The 21,196-nt window shown below is 45.1% G+C and overlaps 2 protein-coding genes across 3 annotated transcripts; one reads left to right on the forward strand and one right to left on the reverse strand.

Moving 5' to 3' along the window:
- Positions 1-1,023: 1,023 nt before the first annotated feature.
- On the forward strand, positions 1,024-8,220 carry LOC113168212. Of its 2 annotated transcripts, none has more exons than XM_026369202.1 (4): positions 1,024-1,247; positions 1,872-4,450; positions 4,741-4,872; positions 5,348-8,220. In XM_026369202.1, exons 2-4 carry the CDS (start codon positions 1,875-1,877, stop codon positions 7,761-7,763), a joined length of 5,124 nt encoding a protein of 1,707 aa, XP_026224987.1. In that variant the 5' UTR covers positions 1,024-1,247; positions 1,872-1,874; the 3' UTR covers positions 7,764-8,220. The 2 variants fall into 2 exon arrangements, with proteins under 2 accessions (XP_026224987.1, XP_026224988.1); XM_026369203.1 differs by having other exon boundaries at positions 4,744-4,872.
- A 2,888-nt stretch (positions 8,221-11,108) lies between these two features.
- Positions 11,109-20,707, reverse strand: LOC113168247 (CXXC-type zinc finger protein 5-like). Its single transcript, XM_026369254.1, has 3 exons — positions 19,544-20,707; positions 17,324-18,382; positions 11,109-14,611 (listed from the first exon to the last, which is right to left on the reverse strand). Exons 1-3 carry the CDS (start codon positions 19,658-19,660, stop codon positions 14,564-14,566), a joined length of 1,224 nt encoding a protein of 407 aa, XP_026225039.1. The 5' UTR covers positions 19,661-20,707; the 3' UTR covers positions 11,109-14,563.
- Between the last annotated feature and the right edge of the window lie 489 nt (positions 20,708-21,196).

Below are 21,196 nucleotides of genomic sequence, written 5' to 3' on the forward strand. Positions count from 1 at the left end.
ACGGATTTTTCTGCTCTGACCGTCCGGAGGCACAGAGAGCAGGACGTTACTATGGTAACTGAAACACTCAGGCAGAGAGGTCTCACTCTGCTGCATTCTTTAGAGACCACAAACAAACGGGATTATAAAAAGTCTTCATGTACAGATCAGAGTCAAGATAAAACCAAGATCATGCTCAGAGTTTAGTGGACAATTTTGAGGCACTTGTACTTCTTGTATTTGCATATTTGCTACATCTCAGAGAAAGAAATATTATATGTTATTGCTTTACATTCAAACATATGTGTGTATATTGGCTTATAAAATCAGATTAGATCAACATTTTGGCTGCATTGTAATTTTAATCAGATAGGTTTGGTAAAAGTAAGTATTTACAAATGTGTTGGCATCGTATGTGCCCCACTAAACATAGACTGAAGAAATGAGACCAGAAAGGTGTTAAGAAAATCTCTAAGCAGTTTGATGTCCCTGTGACTACTGTAAATATTATTAGGAAGTTTCTGGTCTGTGGGTCTGTAGCCAAACTCCGTGGACGTGGCTGCAAGAGGAAAATGAGCTTTTAATGTTAATGTTATACAACGAGGCCAGGACAAGGTCTAAAGAGATGCAAGTCCAGGAACAATGTAGATCAGTACCTGATGGAACCATGGGTCACTTTTAGAACAACACTGAGCATATCAAAGACTCCACTGTTGAAAGAAAAATGTTGGAAACACAAGCTGTAATTTTCTAAAATGCATCTGGACCAGTGCATCGAGACAAAACTGGAGCTTTTGGCTAAAAAAAAAAAAAAAAAAGCTTTCACAGAAGAAAAAACGCCATTCGTACTGTGAGACATGGAGGAGGCTTCATGTCCACCTTCATGCTTTGAAAATTATGCAGCAAAACATCCTGCCCAGTGTCAGGCATCTCTCAGTACTTTTATTGTAGTACTTAGTGAGTCACTTGTTTATTTAAAATCTTTGGATGAAATTAAAAAAAAAAAATCGAGCTTCCATTTCCCGTCGTGCACCGCGGCACCTTTCTCGTTCCAGCTGTGAGTGGCTTCGTGCTCGGACAACAACACTCGACACGAATGTCTCCGCTTTAACGGGAATTTCGGTGTGAACGGATCCGAGCAGCGGAGCCTTGGAGGCCGACACCGCCGCCGTCGGTGGTTGCCGCTCACGCTGCGGAGTTCAGCCCGGAGGACGAGAACAAACCCGAATGAGAAGCTCCCGGAGCGACGGGGAGAGTCTTCAGCTCAAGTACAGAAAGCTAACGTGTTTAGCATGCTAGCAAACATTTGGACATGTTTTACGTTCATCACTCTGGTTTATAATCTATCACATCACAGCCAATATTTACTGTGACCAGCAGAATTAAAAAAAATAGATATAAAACTGATAAACGTGCTCGAAGAGAGCAGATAAAACATTTACCTCAGCCGGATTGCTGTTAGCATGCTATGCTAACATGTCAGCACTATATTGTCTTTCTCGTCCTGTTTCTGTTTCATCGTGAAGGGCCAACGCAAAAAATTGAGAAAACTAAACGGAGAGTGTTAATCTGGGGCATGTAGCGTGTTTTGCTGTGACCTTCCTTCTGCACCAATATTTGTGCTTTTTATTTTGGAGAATTGTTCATTTAAGGCATGAATACAATAGTATTATAACACTGTTGGCACAAAAGAGCAAATAAAAAGTAAAATCAGAGCTAAGGGCTTTTATAATCATTTAATGTGTTATATTAACGGGAGAAAAATGTGGTTGCATTTAAAAATGTTAGTAATGTTATAATAATACAGAAGAAAGAGAAAAGAAGATTTATTGAAATGTTATAAATGATTATTAAACATTAAACTAGGCTGTTTTCATGTGTTCTGTGTTCAGGTGATGGCACCCACACGGATGAAACTGCGTGTGCGTCGCCGTGATAATGCGGCAGTAGGTGCAGGAGAAGGTCAGCCGGAGGAAGAAGAGGAGAGGAATCGAGAGAGTGTTGGGCGTAGCAGCAGGAGAAAAAACACCAACAACGCTTCGACCGCACCTGCTGCCGCCCCTTCCTCTTCCTCGTCTCCTCCCACCTCCTCTGCATCTGCCTCGGCACGGGCGGTGGTGGCGTCCGAAGACGCATCGCCTGACTCCAAGTGCCCAATATGTCTGGATCGCTTCAACAACCTGGCGTACCTGGACCGCTGCCTGCACCGCTTCTGCTTCCCCTGCATCCAGGAGTGGTCGCACAACAAGCCAGAGTGTCCGCTCTGCAAGCAGCCCTTCAGCTCCATCCTGCACTCGGTTCGTGCTGAGAACGACTTCAAGGAGTACACACTGCGGCCGGCGCCCGCCAACAGCAGCGTAGCCGCCACTGTGGCGATGGTGGCTGCGATGGCATCGGCAGCGAGGAGTGACCATCAGATGAGGCTGATGTTGCAGATGCACAGACTGGAACACGGTGAAGAGACAACCACAAGAAGGCGCAGGAGGGAGAGAGGAGGAAGAGGGGCAAGGAGCAGGAGGGCTGGGGAAAGGACAGGGGTGTTGGAGTGTTACCTTGATCCTCACTCTCTTCCTCATCCTCCTCTTCATCCCCCAGTCTTGCCTGTTGGAACAGACGACAGCGACGAAGGAGAAAACCCGGCACAGCAGAGTCTGAGGGGAGATCTGGATGAGCGAGGGGTGATATTTGAGGGACTAACAGGACTTGGGGGTGCTGTGGCACCTGTGGCGCCCCACGACCAGGCTTCACGACGCCTGATGACTCGTCTGGCGGCAAGGCAGCGGCTGCAGCGCGAAGGTGGGACCGTGCGGCGGCTCAGGGAGAGAGAGATGGTGGCCTTCCGTCGTGCCCTATACCGCTGTGGCATACGTGTTCGCGGAGTTGCCGGGGTCAACGGTAACCAGGGGCAGCAGCAGCGTGACATCACAGCAGACAGCTTCCGTCAGAACCCTGCCCACCTGAGCAGACTTCGCCCTTGGCTGGAGCGGGAGCTGACTGTGCTATATGGAGCACATAGGGTGCTGGTCCACATGGTCCAGCGCATCATCATGGCAAGGCTTGCCCGCCACGGGCTGGAGGACACGCCCACCGTAGAAGAAGAGTTGCGACCGTTCCTATTGGCTCGCACCGACCACTTCCTGCATGAGCTGGTTAGCTTCGCCCGCTCGCCGCTCACCCTGGAGAACTACGATCTGCAGGCAGTGTATGAACCGCCAGCTCCGGGGGAGCAGCTGGCGGTGAGCAGCTCCTCTGAAAGCAGCTCCGTCATTGCCATTTCCGAGGGAGAGGAAGAGGAGGGACAGGAGAGAGGAAGATCAGAGGAGAGGCTGCAGGGGAGATTGGTGGGAGTTCACAATGACGACATCCAATCAGGAAGCTGCCTCAGCCTGTCAGCCTGGGATGATGAGACGCCAGGCCCCTCCTACTCCACCGCTGAGCCGTCGTGTTCTTTAGCATCGCTGTCGTTCAGCCCTGTCCTGCAAGAGGCCTCCATCAAGGAGGGAGGAGAGAAGCAGGAGGAGGGGGAGGCAGAGGAGGAGTGTCTGATTGTCGGATACAAAAAGCCGATAGCGGAGCGGACTCCTGAGTTGGTGCAGCTCTCCTCCGACACTGAGGAGGACGAGGAAAAGAAGAAAGAAGAAGAGAAGGTGGAGGAGACACTTCCAACCCTCCCCTCGACTGCTCCTCCCCCCTCTTACCTCCCCACAGTCCCTCCCTCCACATCAAGTGCATACAGAGACGAACAGGACGACAAGCAGAAGGATAAAGGCGGACAGCCCGAGGGACGTTCCTCACGTGCACGCTCGTGGTCAGGCAGCTCGGGAAGGAGCCACGAGTCGGTGTTCACGCCGAGTCCGAGTGAGCGGCAGCGTGAGAGCTGGAGAGACCACAAGTCAGGCAGCGAGGCGGCAAGGGAGAAGAGGAGGAGGAGGAAGAGGAGGAGAGGACAGGAGAGGAGCAGTGAGTGGCTAAGGAAGACCGGCACCCTGTACAACCCAAACCGCTCGATATATCCCGCTATGATGCGCCGTCTCTCACGCTCTCCCTCGCCGTTTCACTCCAGCATGGATTCTGGTTCACCACTGCCACCCAGCCCACCCGACTCCAGCTGGGAGTACAACTGCTGCCCCCTCACCTCCTCTGTCTCTTCACCCTCTCACTCCTCATCTTCACTCCTCTCCTCCTCCCCACAGCCATCGCTGCCTCCACAGACTCCGCCGACACCCTCGCTTTCCCCCAGCAACACTCACCACGGAGAAAAGCCCGGAGGGAAAAGGAAGTACAAAAGCCGCCATTTGGACAGCAACGATAAGGACCCCACCTGGAGGCCGAGCAGCAGCCACCGCAGGGAGAAGAAGAGGAAGAGGGTGGAGAAGGAGAGGAGGAAGAGGAGGGGAAGAGATGGAGGGAGGAGAAGGGAGAAACACAGGAGAGGTGCTCATAGGCCGAGTGGAGACTATTGTGGAGAGAGGTGAGAGTTTCCAAGTTGAACTGTGAAGAAATTCTTCATATTCAGTGTTTACAGAACAGTTTCAGTCATTTAGTCGTTGAAATCTTTAGTTGTACTTCCTCTGAAATGTGAGCATAATTACATTTCATGTCTCTTTTTATTTTAATCTTTGTTGCAGCCAGACGTTTTCTCTATATCAGTTAAAGCTCAACACAAACAACCTCAGAGAAAAGAAATGAGGCACTTTCAGGATGAAGGCTCTATGATTTGTGTAAAACAGTTGAATAATTCACTTGTTTAATTGTCTGCAGCAGCAGAAAGTGCAGAGAAGACCGGAGTCCCAGCGTGGAGATCATCTACGAGGGCACCATCACCTCTGACGCAACACAACCTCCTGCCTGCAAACGTCGCAGGAAACGTCACCGCAAGACACAGCACACCAGGTACAACATTTATGGGTTTATTGTTGAGATGTTCAGCTCTCTGCAGTTGTTGAAGCAGCCAGCAGGGTGCAACCTGCATCCACATGTTCTGTCACCAAAAAGCAAAATACAGTAAACATTAATCATCTATTGTGATGCAATTTATGATTATTTTCTGCATTTTATTAACAAAGTTTAAAATGACACATAATTTCCACAAACACAATTCCATGTTATCCTTCAGCATCAAGATTGAGTGTAAAAGGTTGTTGTATCTTAAACAGTACTTTATTATGAGAACGGATTTAAGGTGTTTGGTAAATAAGACACTTTCAAAATAGTGTTGATTAGTAGACGATTGTAGCAATCATCATCAGTTGAGGTGGGAATATTCTTTATGAACTCTGTTAAGAATGAGGCTGTCACAGTTTTTCCCCACTCAATGTTGCTTTTCTGGACAGATTTAAACCTTATTAACATCCTCTCTCTCTTTCAGTTCCCCAGTTATCATCACCCTCGACAGCGACAGCAGCCACAACGACGTCAACAACAAACAAATCAACAGTAGCAGCAGTAGTCCGCTCAGCAGCCAGCAGACCGTCGATTTCTCGGATCTTCCTCCTCTCCCATTGGTCCATTCTGCTGGTGTTGGCGGGGCCCTGGATCCCGACATTGGCGAGCTTCCAGTTGACATTTTGGACCGAGGATCTGATGGGTCGGAGACCGAACCAGCAGGCCAGTCGGAGGCAGCAGGTCCCATCATTATTGACAACAGGGACAACAGTGACTGTGAAGTGGATGTGGAAAACGTTGAAGGGAGCGTTTCAGTGTCGGGATGTAATAATGCTGATAAATTACAGTCTTCTAACATACCAGAACCACTGGCTGATACGAAGGCCTGTACTAGTGATAATCACAGGGGAACAGCAAGTGCAGATGGTAGCCCGGAGCCAGTGGGCAAAAATGTTGCTGAACTTGCAGCAATGGATGTCCATAAAAGAGACTCTGAGGTCCTGACCTCTGACAGCCACCTGCTAGCAACAGTCCTCAATGATCTGAAGGGAATAAATGCACCTGTATGTGACTTTCCTTTTAATTTTGAGTCAAGTTGTTCACCTGAAACCAGAAAAAGGCGTTTTAGGAATCCATGTGAGGTCAGTCAGGCTCAGTCGAGGCAGGATGCTTGGTTGGCTGAAAGAAAACTTCCCAGTCCTGATTTGCCTGAGGAGCGGCAGTCTAACAGTGTCAGAGACCAATGTCGGACCACTGTTCCCCCGCATCCTCCTCTCGAGGAGCCAATAGCAAATAGGGTCAGAGAGGAGGATAGGGGCGTTCCACCACTTCTGAAACAGGCCAGTCCTGTTCAGTTGGACAACAGAAACTCACCACCACCATTGAAACTCAAAGATGGTCAGACTCTGGACATATCCCCCATTTCTTCAGTTAATGTTCATCCACCTCTTATTTCTGATGCTGACTCAGTAAATTCTTCCATTGGTCACAGTCTAAATCTCACAGTCTGTCCCACTGATCTCCACTTGGCTCCTGAGTTGCCCAAAAATAACCAGGTCATCCTTCCCATTACAGCACTGAAGAGACATTTAATGGACAGACATTTCACAAGCACCTTGGCATTGAGAAAGGAGCTGGTCTCTACTAGCAGCATTTCAACCCAACCCACTGACTCCCCTTCATGCTCTAAAGTTGGAGCATTGACTGCCAGCATTCATTCCGGTCACAAACCTCCCATTGATTCCCATTCTTCTCCTGTGTTGGAAAACAGTTCCACAAGTGCTGATAGCTTACCAAATTCAGACTTCTATTCTTCACAGTTGCTTTCCAGCCATGAGAGCACAAACAAAATATCTTCTGGTCCTAGGTCATCATCCATTGACTTGCATCCTGTGAATTTATCTGCCATTGATTTCCACTCAGCCGAAAGTGGCTGGTCCACAGAGAAATCAGCTCAGGCACACTCTACCTCCGGAGGCTGCAAGAATAAGACTTTTGGCCAAAATACTTGTAGGGTACTACCCATTGACCTCCATCCTTGCAGCAGTGTTTCTGCTGAAGACGCACTGGCAGGTAGTGATGTTTTCTCAGGAGTCAACTCTAACAACATATCACCTCTTGTATCAGCTTCATCCACTGATTCCAGGACTCAGAATCCCAACTTACTCATTGACTCCCACTTATCCAGTGAAAAAGACATATTTTTAGAAAAGCTTAAAGTTGGCTCAGCTCCAAGCAGCAGTCTTTCACCCACTGACATGCATTCTAGGAGTTGCAAATATGTTGTTGACCAGTCTTCATGTGCAGCTCCAGAAACACTGATAAACAGCAAGGAATCGTTAGCAGTTAATCATGAGGATACATCACCTCATGGTGTTCCACCAGCCGTTGACTTGCATTGTACAAGTCATGCACCATTTGGTAACCAACTTAACTTTATCAACACCACTACTGACAGGCATTTCAACCACACAGCCTTATCCTCCTCTTCCACTGAACACACCATTACCTATCATACATCACAAAGAAAGTGTGCTACTCAATCAAAACCCACTGTTGAATCCCACTCAAAACTTCACCTCATCACTGACTCTGATTCAAAACCTCACAACAGTTTTGATCTCAGCTCCACCCCACAGTTACCCAGTGACACCTATTCAAAACATAGTCTTCCCATTGACTCTCAGCATGAATCTCAGCCAACCATTGACTTGCATCCACAAAACTCTCAGAAAGACTTTAAGCTTCACACAACCAACCACATTACGTCTTTCCCCCGACCTGTCGAGAATCAGTGGAACTCAAACTCCTCCGTTGACGTCCATTCAGACTCTCAATCACCCATTGACGAACCTCAGCTGAGCCAGCAGCGCCTGGAGCACACACGCTCTGCCACATAGAACTGAAAAATGAGAAGAATTTAAAATGTTTGCAGAACTTAATGGACAAAGTATATGGAAAATGTTTTTTTAACCATTGTTTCTATTTGTTGTTTTTTTTATATATATATATTTTGTTGATTTCCAATCCCACCCTCTTTTTTTACCCATTTAATTCTTTGGTCAAATTTACAACACTGATTGAAATGTGGACAAATTGACACAAGGCATCATAAGCACTGATGCAGTCTTTTAATTTCATCTTCAGTCTTTCAAAACGGTCGTCCCCACGTAGTATTATCAGCCTTGGTGCCAAATGTAAAGATAGTGGTGCATCTTAACATTCGCTAAACATGGATCACCAAAATATAATTTGTTGTTTGTAATTGGCATCAAATACTGATGAACTGATGAGTCGTCTTAAACCCATTCAACGGACAGTTGAACTATAAACAAGTATTTAAGCTCACCTTCTTCAGCACGGGGGAAAAAAAAGGAGCATTAAAGGACAGTTCCAAAATCATGTCTTCTCTGATTTCTGCATTTTTAACTTTTCTATTGTGTCTCCCTTTCAAACAGTCACAACTCAGTCAACACTGTAGCCGTAGTGGCACTGATAATAAATGTGGGAATACAGGAGTTTAAATATCACAGAAAACATCCTTTACTAAAAAGATCCTTTTTCAGCTTCTGGACTCGACACACTGGTGTGTGAATGTGTTATTGATTGCCTGTTATTTGTAGGAAGATCTCTTGAGTAAATGATGAAGCTGAATAAAGGTTTGTTCAGAAAGTGAACTAGTGTCTGAAGAACTTGAAGCCACATTAACTTGGTACCACTTTCTAATGCGTTTCCTTTTCAGAAGGCTTTATCAATGGTAGCTGATGGTTTTACTCTTGGCTAATTACTCAGCAACTACTTGACTCTAAATTTACTTACTGATAATTCACTTGTAAAATTATCTTTTTTTCACGAAGACACTTGATGTATTTAATTCAGTTGAAATTATAACAGATTGTTTCCCACATAATGCCTAGGTACAATTGTAAATAAAGTTTAACATCAGTGTAGTTCATTTCATCCGTCCACTGCAGGGTCTATGAAGTCAACTTTAACGCCTTTAATTAAATACCTGTCCAACACCTTCTAACCATTTAGAACTGAAGAGACCTGCTGCTGCTGGATATAAGCTGTTCAGGACGTCCTCTGTTGTATTTTGTTTTGTATCTGATGCTTTTTTTAAGACCAGATTCTCACGGTTTTATCAATACTCAGCAGTTTCATTTTTAAACACTTGAACCAGCTGGGGTGCGGTGTGTGTTTCTCACCTCCAGATGGAGCCAGACGAACATTCAGGCTGAATCCTCGTCTGTGTTTTTACTCTTCCCTCCTCTTTCTCTTCATCCCTCCTTCCTCGCTTCTCTCTCCACCTCCACGTCCTCCACTTTCTCCCTGCATGCCTCTATCTCCTCTGCTCTCGCCCTCTGAGCAAGAAAACTAAAAGGCATAATGAGTCTCGAGGGAGAGAGTGACAGAGACAGAGAGGCTCTCCTACACTAATTAAGACTATCAGGGTCCGATTAAATGGCTGTTAAACACACACAGTCTGTGGTGGATCGGTGCCAAGTCCTGATGCTGCCTGAAGAGCGTGAAAAGAAAGAAGGAAAAAGTAATAATAATGTAGACAGAGAAAATCAGGAGATAAAATAAAAACTGCTGGACTGTGTAAACAACGAAAACTAAGTGGCTACTTTATTAAGTACAACTGTATGTTAATGCAAATATTCAATCATGCGCCTCATAAAAGTGAGCAGACACAGTTGTTCAGTTCAAACTGGATCTGGGAAGATATGTGATCTGAGTGACTCTGACCTTGGACTCGTTGCTGGTTTTAGAACTGCTGATCTTGTGGAGTTTATACAGCGTGAAGCGGCTCTAAAAACGACCAGACTGGGTCAAGCTGGCAGGAAGGCGATAGGAACTCAGCTAAGAAGTGAACGTGGGCACAAACTCACCAAACTGGACCATAGAAGACTGGAACAATGGCGCCCGGTCTGATGAATCTTGATTTCAGATGCCACAGGGTCAGAATTTCATGAATTCGTGGATCTTTTCTTGGCACCTTGATACCAGTGCAGCTTGGTTTAAATACCTTGGACCACCAGACTACTGTTGCGATCCACGGGGATCTCTTCATGGCCGTCTTATGATGTGTGTTTCCTCCTGAATCTAAGTAACCACAATTTCACTGTACGAACTGTACTGTCACTAGATTGGAAACTGTCTCACAACCATCCCAACTTGTGTTTTTCAAAAACCTTTTCTTGTCAGGTTCATTTGTCTTAATAATGTAGTTTTTTGTCCAGAACATGTTCATCAGTACTGGACCTTCTCATGTACACGTTATCCAACATTCACTGCACTCAGGTGATGCCTGAGATGAGATACTTTCAAGGTCAATATTTACCTACTCATATTTTTTGTTATTTTTTGCTATTATTGCTATATTAACTATTTCAGGTTTTTCAGTCACTATATAGTTGAGTGCTCCGATGGTCCCAAGGTCACGAATGAACATCCACAGTCAAATAATGTAAATATTCATCCATAATTAATTTATTATTTAAAAACTTTATTTCTATTGCTTCCGAACTACAGTCAAATGTTATACTAATGCTTCATATGAATTTCTTATAGGATTTTCTGGAGATTTAATGAGTAATATACTTATTCCAATAACTGTCACATTATGTTGTGGACTTTATTAGTTGGAATTTACTGATTGATTCATTTCGGCGTCTCCCTTTCTTCAGTCTGCAGCCTTTTTTGAAGCCGTAGTTTGTTTAGACTCAGACCGAACCTGCTTTATTTGCAGATTTATGCCACGCGATGATAAAATAATCATTGACGTCACATCGATGTTTGTGTCAACGTTAATGGATAAAAAAAATAATAATAATAATAATAATAAAGAGGCCACGCCCACATTCTAGAACACTGGTGGAGGGCCATTGTTAGCGCAGTTGCCAGGCAACACGGCGCACCGTCGTCAGGGACAACCAGCCTCTCTGTCTTTGTCGCTCTCCTGCTCTGATAGCAACACCATTACTGAGATGACAAGCCCACACACACACACACACACACACACAGCTTCCATCTTGTGGCAGAAACATTATTCACACAACATATTGTTCATTTTCATGCCTCCTCTTTCTCCCTTCTCTGTCTCACACACACCGTAACACACAACGCGGTATGATGCAATCACCTGACATCCATATTCCTCCGGTGTGTGTGTGTGTGTGTGTTCATTTTTTCAGCGTTCATCTTTGAAATGCTTTATTATAATTCAGCACATGAGGAGGTCACAGAGACAGAATACTACATGAGGAGGACAGACACACAAAACAAACATCCCCCACTTCTCCTCCCTCATCACCTCACCACCCCACCACCCTGAGAAAAAGGAGACGTTTGATTTTAGTTCCCTGCGAAGAGGCAGAGGAACATTTCCTCATGATACTTGAAAAATAAATAAATAAAATAAAACAAATCAATGTTTCCAACACGCCTGTGAGCGCAGATTTTATAATACGATGGCAGCGATAACAGAGAAAGTAAAGAGACCAAAACAGTCACAAGGGTTCAATCTGGGGGGAACATGAATGTCTGTACCAAATCTTATGGCAGAGAAAAAATCTTAACAATGAAGATTTGTTTTTGTATAAAATCAGTGTCTATACAAACCTTTGTGACTACTGATGTAGTAAATGTGAAGAGTAGCTGGTGATGGTACAATAAAAGTCTGGGATTCATCCTCTGGGGACTATGAATTTCTGAACCAAAACAAAGACCATCAAATATTATCCAGGTTTACATTTGGAACCAGTGATTCAGTTTGATTTGCCACAGATTTGAGATACAGCCCAAAATTATATATATAATATACAAATAAAAATAGGGATTTAGCTACATGTGGCTCCAAGTACTGATGAGTGATTTTAAAACGAATCAGTAACGTCCGTCAACGGATAACCAGAGACCTCACTCAAGACTCTGAGAATAGTGCAAGAATCAAATTATTACCACTACTAGACGCAATAAAGTAATTACTGCAACTTCATCATGGGAATATTTCATTTAAAATATAATCGTTTAAGGAAGTTTTCTTGACAAAAGCAGAGTGGTTAGATCGGCTGGCAGGGATGTACTGGTTACACTGGATGTAGATGCCAAGACCCACACTGGTGCAGAAAGCATTTAAATGTAAATTAACTGTACGATTCGAGAGGCACAACTGGAGGAGGTCTGTTGCTCTACAAGGGCCAAAATGCGAAAGTGAAGCATCCACCAGGTAATTTTTTACTCTGAAATGAGGATATTTTTTGGGCAATGCACCAGTGAGCAACGTTCAGAGGGATTAATAGATGCCATGTTTTGATCTACTATCCAGTTCAGACAATACATCCATAGATGTTTATGAAGTTAGTTAGTGTGGGTCCCAGGAAAAGGTAACGCAACCGTAATTTATGGAAAATAGAATGAGTCAAAAGCAGAGCTCTGCTGGTGGCAGATCACTCAACACTGATACCAAAGATTACTCCAAAACGTCAGTACTCAGACTGAGCAATCATTTTGTAAGGGCGTTTTGTGTTTCAAAGGTACCACAGAACACGATGATGTGTTGTCTCAAAATGACTCACAGTCGTGTTGGAAACTACGTGTATTTTCAGTGTGGAATGTTCTGATCTGATCTCTTTCAGTTCAGTTCGGTTCCTTTTAGTCCCAGGGCTCAGCTCAGTGCATCAAAGCTTCGCAGAAGATCCAAAGGTTTCCAATAAGTCCCCACGCTGCTTTCAAACTGCAGGTGGATTTCCTGTTGCCTATTGGTCACCATGTGGTACAAGGACATAGAAACTGGTTCTGAGCTCTCTTTGAGGTCCAGATTAAGGTTTAGGGACTGAAGCCGCCAATTTAAAGCCAATATTCCAGGTTTCCACCAAAAATGTGTCTTCTTTGTTACCAAACATTTCATGAAGACAGAAATTTCAAACCATCCACTGCCACCTTTTACGCAAATACAAAAATACAACAAAGTGTTTTTTTCCAGTCTGCTTTAGTTCGTACAAAACCAACTGGAAATGTGACTGCGCCCTGAGAACATTCCATTGATACCCGGACAAATAAAACAAATGGAGGCATTTAAGTGCTCCTCATAGACGATATTGAATAAAACAAGAATCCAAACACCAGATTCCATCAGTTCTGGACCATCTAGAGAGTTAAGAAGCAGATCGCGTCGTACCAGCATGAACACAGCTCAGTAAACGTCAATCAAGGTGCCTTTTTAAAGTTCTTGAGGAGGAGGTAGACAGAAGAGACAGATAACAGTGATGTGGTAGTTGTAGTCCTATTGTGGTGAAGTTATACTCCTTAATAACAGTCCTGGATCAATTCCTGTTGAGGTCAGTTTGCACTGTGGTGATGTTCTTCCTTTGAGGTTAACATGTCGTCCAGTTTTGGTCAAACTGTCTGTAATGGTTTCTGTTGTTGAGGCCTGAATCTTCCAGGTTTGGCTACGATGTGGTTTGTGGTTCGCTAGGAGGAGGAGGGACAAGAAGAAGGAAGAAACAGTTTGATCACAGATGGGGAATGTAGCTTGGTGCTGCGTTCAAATCATACCAAAGGGATGGTTGGGAAACTCAAGATGGTTGTATTATTACAGAGTTGGTCACGTGAAGGTTGTACTGTATCAGTTATATTTGGGATTCATCACCTCAGGGGTGGACGTTTGTTGAGTTTCCAGGCATGTTCCAAGTCCGATAAATCGGAGCTTTCCCAACTATTTGCTTCCCAGTCAGTAATGCAGCTAACAGAAACGGGTAATTACTAGAGATGTCCCTCAAGTATTGTCAGTCCAGTCACATACTTAGACTCACCTAAAAGTTGATTAGATACTATGTGCGTACATGTACAGTCATGGCCAAAAGCTATGGTATGTTTTCCACATTTCTGTGGTACACTGAGGAAAAACTATAATAATAACATTTTATACATTGCAAAGACTTTTATTGGCAAATAAATCAAATGTATGTAAAGGTGTTTTGCTGCCATTTGTTTGGCATGCTGGATATCAGCTTTTAGGGAAAATGCTGACTGATGGTGATCCATTCTTGTATCAGTGTTCGAAGTCGATCACAACTTGTGGGCTTGTGCTTGAAAATTAATGCTCACACTGCAGAGCCTGGCTTTTGTAGTAGTGCTGCGACACTGACAGGCTGAGGTGGTCAAAACACATTAGAGTACAGAAAAGTAAAGATTATGATCAGCTTCATTTTAGTCAGTCCCCGTCTTTGGCTTGGGACATCTCTAGTAATTCATGTATTAAAGGTGACAGGAACACGGCATTAATCACTTATGATCAGATGGCGTCTATAAGAAAACAAAAACCCACAACCTGACCATATGGACACTTGTTGCAAACCTGTTTTTATTCTTAATACGGCATACAAAGCTCCGATTGGTCAAGGGTTTTACCCGCAAACACGCTTTTGATATGATCAGATGTGCTGATTGATCAATTCCCTTTTCCTGTAACCAAACTGCTCTACTCTTCCTTCATCCTCCTAGCTGGGTCTCTGTTCAAGTTCCAAGTCTTAAATCGTCATCCACAGTATGAAATTATAATCCTGTTGCAAAGTGTCTGGTTCAATTCCAGAAGTTGTAGTCCTTCTTTGAATGGATCCAATCCTGATTTGTAGTTCATATATAATGGTGACGTTCTGTTTCTCCAACTCAGTTGGAGGAGGGAAGCTGGAGGCTAGAAGAACCAACGAAATGCTTCGCCGGTCGGAACAGATGGCGGCCGCTAAGGATAACAGACATAAAGAAAGGGATAGTGATTGGATCAGTGAACACATGCCATGTTGCTCTGAGTTATTTGGCAGGTTACAGTGAGTCAGTATAAAAGAAAGCAGCAAAATATTCATACAATTTCAGTTCAGCAAAATATTCTTACAATCCCAGGTCATACTCATTTTCAGAAAAATGTCTATTATTGGATTATAATTAATGATTGATTAGTGTATGCTGCTATAGCTAGAGCTAGGGATCAAAAAGTATCTTCTTAACCTACAGCTGAGCTAGAATTGAAATCTTTAATTAAAAAATACATTTGACACAAATTACATTTAATCTTTTATTTATTGTAGAAAATAATCCAGTCTTACAGTATGTGAACCTCTAGGATTATCAGTTTAATTCAAATAGAAATATAAGTTAATGAGGTCACAATCAGAACAGTCAAAATTGACAACAGAAGTTGGTAGAAGTGTGTCATGGCTCAAACAAAGGAGATTTCTTAAGACCTCAGAAGAAGAGGATGCTCGCCAGGCTGGAAAGAGCTACCAAACGACTCCATCAGTCGACTTCCAGATAGTTGTGTTCAAGCAGAGAACAATCAACCCTACTGTTACCGGAAATGATTGACCAACTAAAATAATAGAAAGAGCAAGGCTACAATTACAAGGAGGTTAAAAAGAACTCCACAGTAAAGTCTAGGAAACTAAAGGCCTCTCTTACAGTGCATAATACCAGCATTCATGGGTCCACTATCAGGAGAACACTGAACAACAAAAGTGTTTATGGCACATGGAGTTGCCAAGAGGAAACCTCCCCTCTCCAAAATGAACTGCCAATATACAGTTTGTTTAAGGCTATTAGGATAAGCCAGGAGGCTCCTGGAAAATGTTGCGAGTGGACAAGACCAAAGTTTAACTTTCTGGTTTGAAAATAGGAAGTGTTAGGTTTGATGAGACCAAACTCTGACTTCCAGCATAAGAACTTTATCCTACCTGTGAAACATGGTGGTGGAAGTATCATGATCTGGGCCTGCATTGCTGCCTCTAGACCAGGACATCTTGCCATCATTGATGTAAGTATGAATGATGTTGTACAAGCAAAATTCTACATCCAAATGTGAAGTGAGGCTCAGCAGAAAGTGGATCATGCAGCAAGACAACAGCTCTAAACATGCTAAAGATCCATCCAGGCTAGTGTGCATGGCTGATAAACATTTACTGGAAATGTTTAGTCAAAGCTTTGCTTGAAATAAGAGTCACACCAGTTACTGAAGGCACAGGATCACATACTTATTCCACAAACAAATATTTAAGATTGATTAATTTTCCACAATAAATAAATCAATAGGTTATTTTTGTCTCATTTGTTTAATTTGGTTGCAGAAAATTCTAAAGGGTTCACAAACTTTCATGAATCTTGTAAAAGTGAGTTACAAAAGGCTCAAAATGTACAGAAAGTAAAAGTATGTATTATGCAAATTGTCCCATGTTGTTTTAATGTGTTTATTACTGTAACGTTGCCACTAGTAAAGGTCGAAATGATTTGAACAACTACATATAAAGATGGTTAATTTGAATTTTCCCCAGTGATCAGTAAAACATTGACCAAATGGTATTTTTGGGAATGTGAAGGTAAGAGGTACAAACCTTTTTGACCCACCTTCTAAGAAATTGATTTTTAGTGGATTAGTCCTTTAGAGGCAACCAAATTAGCCTGCGTTTATTTTGATTTCCCTTTGAAATCTGTTAGTGGGAAGCTTGTTCTGGACTCAGTCGGACTAATATTCTGTCAGAAGAGACGAGGCGTCCTGTGTAAGAGCTACCCTCGTTCGTTTCACAAAGTAAACTTTGTGACTGGCTGAAAGTCTCTCAGGTCGACATCAAAGAAACGGAAGAGGGATGAGGCAAGAGCGAGAAACCACCTGCTAACAAGCACACACACATATACTGAACACAGTCTGATACACTGAGGCTGTGTGTTACATACGTTGTAACACACGCGCACAATCCTTGTCACTTGCCGTTAGCCTCCACAGGTCCAATTAGCGTGTAATTGAGGAAGATTAGGGCTGCTAATTCACTTCCTAACACACACACACACACACCATGTTTCAGTGCGTGTGTTCATACCACATGTGTGTTGATGCTGGGGGAACAATTAGTGATAGTTTTTGTGGCGATTCCCAAGGAAGAAGTGTGTGTGTGTGTGTTTGATATATAGAGACGTCAGTGAGGTCGAATGCTGGTGTCAATGAATTATTGATCACCACTAATTCTTTCTGCACCCACACGCACTTTTACTCACAGACACACAGTAATAGATAACATAAATATTCTCCTTTTCCTGTCTCGCTTTATCACGGCGAATCAGACAGTATGTGTGTGTGTGTGTGTGTGTGTGTGTGTGAAAGTGTGTGTGTGCCCTGGCTCACTTAACCCAGATCACTGCCAGCGAAAGGCATGAGCTGGAAGGCATCGCTCACCCTGCTGAGCGTGTGTGTGTGAACGCTGTGCAGATGGTGGGTGGTGAAAAGCGAGAGCTCGGTCCCTGCTGAGGTCTGGCAGTCTGCCAGCACACACTCACACACATATACGCAGGAATTCATTCACACACACACACACACACACACACACACATACAGGCTTGTAGAGTGTTTAAAGAAACAGTGAAAATTGACAAACATTTGTGAATAGTGTGTGCGATGTGTGTGTGTCCTCACCTCCAACGTCCCCCCTCCTCCCCCCGGTTTTTTCTTCAGCTCTTCGCACTTCCTGAACTTGCAGATCTGGTGACCCGTCTTCCTGTTGCGGCAGGATGAGCAGACGCCGCAGTTGATCAGCCGCCTGCATGGGCCGCACACGCCGCACCGCTTCCTCTTTCTCTTGGCCCCTGACGACGAAGACGATGACGACGACAAAGCCACGCCGCCTGCCGTCACCCCCGATGACGATGGCGAGGAGGAGGAGGGGCAAGGGGAGGGGTTGGCGAGCTGCTGGCAGTCTGTTAGCGCCCGTTGGCCGCCAGTCATCTGGAAGGCGCTGCCGGCATCTGAGATCCCGCCCCCTGCTGACCCCATTGCCATCACAATGACCCCAGGGGGTAATCCCAGCCCCCCCAGGAAGCTACTACCCATTACCCCTCCTCCATTACAGCTCCCACCCTCTGATAGGCCCATCATGTCTGGGTGGGCGTGTCCCTGCTTGTTCATGACGCCGCAGTCTGCAGCGGCGCTATAACCGGGTAGGAAGTTCCCGTTGCTAGGCGCCATGGGGTGATGGTGTGCTGTTCCCTGTGTGACAGGAAGTGAGGAGGCTGTGTGTCCGTGTTTTTCACCTCCTCCTCCCTCACTACTCCCTCCTCCTCCTCCGCCTCCCGAACCTCCACCACCTTGGTGCATGCTGGTACTGTGAGGGTGTGAGGAGGTCATGTGACCTGGCGTTGCAGAGGGGTGGTGATGGTGGTGGTGGTGCGTCGGTGCGGTCGCCACGGGTTTAGGCCGGCCCCAAAACATGGCCGCTGGGTGGTTCATGTTCACGTTCATGTTCACGTTCATGTTGTCGTGGCAACCCCAGGGCGTCGCTGCCATGGCGCCAAGCCTGGCAGCAGTGGGGGGAAAGATAGGGGTAGCGGCTGCCAACCGGGCCGCCAGTTTGGCAGACTGAGGGAAGTTAGTGACGTTCATGTTCATGTTGACGTTCGTCTTGTAGAAGCTGGCGATGGACGAACGGTATCGGTCCATCTCTGTGGTGTAGTCCAGCATCGGAGCCAGGCTGGAAACCTGCAACATAAACCCACTTCTTCTATTCACTGTCATCAATACTCGTTGTAATCAATAAAAACAATAAAGCTGACAGACTGCCGGGGGCTTGGATCCTGTGTGAAGGTGGAGGGGGGCAGTAGTGAAGTGTACGGACAGATTATAAAACTTAGTTGAGGATGTGCAAAAGGCCCCACACTCATAGCCAGGTTGAAAGACACACACAAAAAAACAAAAAAAAGACCATTTCAAGTTGTTTTACTTATTTCTGTACCTAAAGGTCGTTCCTCCCTACCCTCCTATACCACCCACAGAAGCATCTCTTGAAACAGCGCCACTATGGCAGCAGGCGTCTGTTGAAATAGCACCTTTATGGTGGCTGCTCTGCTAAACCTTGTCTCGCTCTCTCTTTTGTAGGCGTTCATTTAGTTTTCAGTGCCTCTCTTCCCATTGGGCCCTGCCGACCCATACCAAAGTGGCCCATCTAGTAATCTGGCTATGGTACAGTGGTTTCACAAATATAATAATAATGGAGGAAGAACCTTAGAGCTTGTTTCGAGCTTTGAAAGAGTGTTAGAGATGGAAATTTTCAACTACATCTATTACGGGGACTCGTACCTACAACCTGAACTTAAACTCTGAATGACTGGTGGTTATTAGAGACATGAACTTTTAAAACAACAATGGTGGATTAATGTGCTTTACAACTAGGACTCCAAGTTGCTCTGCTTTGAGTACAGTATTACAATGATTTTGGTCTACAAGGTACATCTGGGGAGGTAACTGGTTCGACTTTGGATAAGGATGGGGTCAGGTTAAGTATTATAACACATGAGGCTGGGCTAGACCACCTAGGGCAGTATCGTACCTTTCATACAGACCAGCCTGGTGGCAAATTGGTCCAGCTACATTCAACAGGCTCATGAGCTCCCACCCCAAATGCCAGGAACTTGATTTAACTCCTGGAAGACCTGAAATTTAGCTCCCAAACCTTGTGTCCAAACCGGGGACAGAGAACAACTAAGGCTGAAGTCAAGTGATTAAAAGTTCATTTATGGGTCAGTAGATTCCTACAGTGGAAAAGAGTCAGCACTAGGAGCTAAGAGGAACTCTACTTTCTGCAGTGTGAAACTCCACATTGATGTCAATAATGTCCTAACCGTCAGTCGAATGACACCTCACCTGTCCTTGTCCGCTGTAGCCATGGTGGTTCGGGTGATGGTGGGAGGGCGCCGAGCTTCTCTGGAGCATCGAGGAGAGGTCGCTCTCCACACACACGCCGCTCGTCATGCCCGACATGACCTCACGCACACTTCAACTCACACAGACACATACACGCTCCCTCACAAAGTCGTCAAGCCGTTAATTCTGTGTGGCAAGGAAGAGACAGACCATGAAGGTATCAGTGCATGACACATTTAGTGCCGTGTCCTGCGTAATACAGCAAAATTTAAATGATGTTTTGTTTAGTCACAGATTTAACTTGATACAACTGATACACGATTTTCTTGTGCCTGTTGTGCTGGTTGTTAATTCTATCTAACAACGTCCAAAATCATCCACTGAAGAGATAAAAACACATCACAGACCATGCACCAAGAGTTCAAACTATATCACAAACAAAAACAATACAAAGAAGAAAAGAAACAGGTGTATCCCGATACTCCACGAGCTGCGATTTTTAATTTCAACTCAGCTGTTGGTGTTTTTCTAACAAAGGCAGGTGTTGCTCCTGCTTTTCTCCTTTGTTCTCAAAACGAGCCCCGCTGAAGTGTCCCCGAGCAAACGATCACTCTGCATGCAAGCTCAGCACCGAGCCGTAAGAGATTTACGTCTCCATTAAAGAGAGACCACCTTTGCGAACCTGTGTAGTCAACTTTGACCTCAAGTGTGTCAAATGAGAGTTACGCTGGAGGTCATTTTACTGGGGATAAAAATGGAGGAAAACTTTATGGAGTTCTGCATCTTTAGTCTCAGGTCCAACTGGGACTCGGGTAGAAGACGTGACGCCTTGTTGAACGTATCTAAAAAAACCATGTTGTGACTATTTACACTCTCTTTGTTGCTCGTAGCAGCTTTGTGAGAGCCCAGTCTGCTCTAACCTAGAGTATGCACACTGACCTCTGACCTCTGACCTGTGCGCACACACACACAGTGAAATCTGGGTCTTAAACATTTGCTGCCTTTAGTGAATGTGACCAACAGACTGAAAACAAACGTGTGTGTGAGACACAGCCGGAGAAAGAAGCAGAGAATGTGTGTGTGCAGGAAACGGCTTCAAAAGCAGAATGAGAGCACAAGTGTGTGTGTTGCGCTAAGCGAGCGTGTGCGTGTGCGCAGCCAGTGTGAAAATGTGTGTGTCTTCTCACGTCCCCCCCCTCCTCCTCCCTCCTCAATCGTCCCTCCACCCCCCCCGACTCCCTCGAGGCGTAACTAATTACCCTGTCTGGTCAACCGGGCCAGCGCGAGCTCTGACAGAAGGTCACGGTGGCCACCGGCCGCGAAGGGATGGAGGCTCTCCCACGCGACACATTAACCCCCCCACCTCCCTCCCTCCCTCCTCCTCCCCTTAGGCACACTGGAGAAGGCAAGGAGGAGGGAGGGAAGGAGGGAGGTGAGGAGAGGGGGGGGGTCAATCAAAAAAAAAAAAAAAAAGCCAGACTCGATAACAACCGATAAATACCGTGAACACAGCATGCAGTCCGACAGGGAGAGGAGGAGAAAATGAGAAGATGGACGGCGCGTGCTGCTGCTGCTACTTACCGGGCCCGCGAGGAGGAGGAGGCGGCAGAGGAGGAGGAGGAGGAGGAGGAAGAGGGTGATGAGGAGAAGAGG

The sequence above is a fragment of the Anabas testudineus genome, chromosome 18, assembly GCF_900324465.2.
Source record: "Anabas testudineus chromosome 18, fAnaTes1.2, whole genome shotgun sequence".
Lineage (NCBI taxonomy): Eukaryota > Metazoa > Chordata > Actinopteri > Anabantiformes > Anabantidae > Anabas > Anabas testudineus.

Excerpts from the sequence above, each read along its gene's own strand:
- LOC113168247 (XM_026369254.1), bottom strand. The coding sequence starts at position 19,660 with ATGTCGGGCATGACGAGCGGCGTGTGTGTGGAGAGCGACCTCTCCTCG. Across the intron at positions 18,383-19,543 it reads GCTACAGCGGACAAGGACAG|GTTTCCAGCCTGGCTCCGAT; the intron begins GTGAGGTGTCAT and ends TTTATGTTGCAG. Across the intron at positions 14,612-17,323 it reads GAGGAGGGGGGACGTTGGAG|CGGCCGCCATCTGTTCCGAC; the intron begins GTGAGGACACAC and ends TGTTATCCTTAG.
- LOC113168212 (XM_026369202.1), top strand. The coding sequence starts at position 1,875 with ATGGCACCCACACGGATGAAACTGCGTGTGCGTCGCCGTGATAATGCG. Across the intron at positions 4,451-4,740 it reads GGAGACTATTGTGGAGAGAG|CAGCAGAAAGTGCAGAGAAG; the intron begins GTGAGAGTTTCC and ends AATTGTCTGCAG. Across the intron at positions 4,873-5,347 it reads CGCAAGACACAGCACACCAG|TTCCCCAGTTATCATCACCC; the intron begins GTACAACATTTA and ends TCTCTCTTTCAG.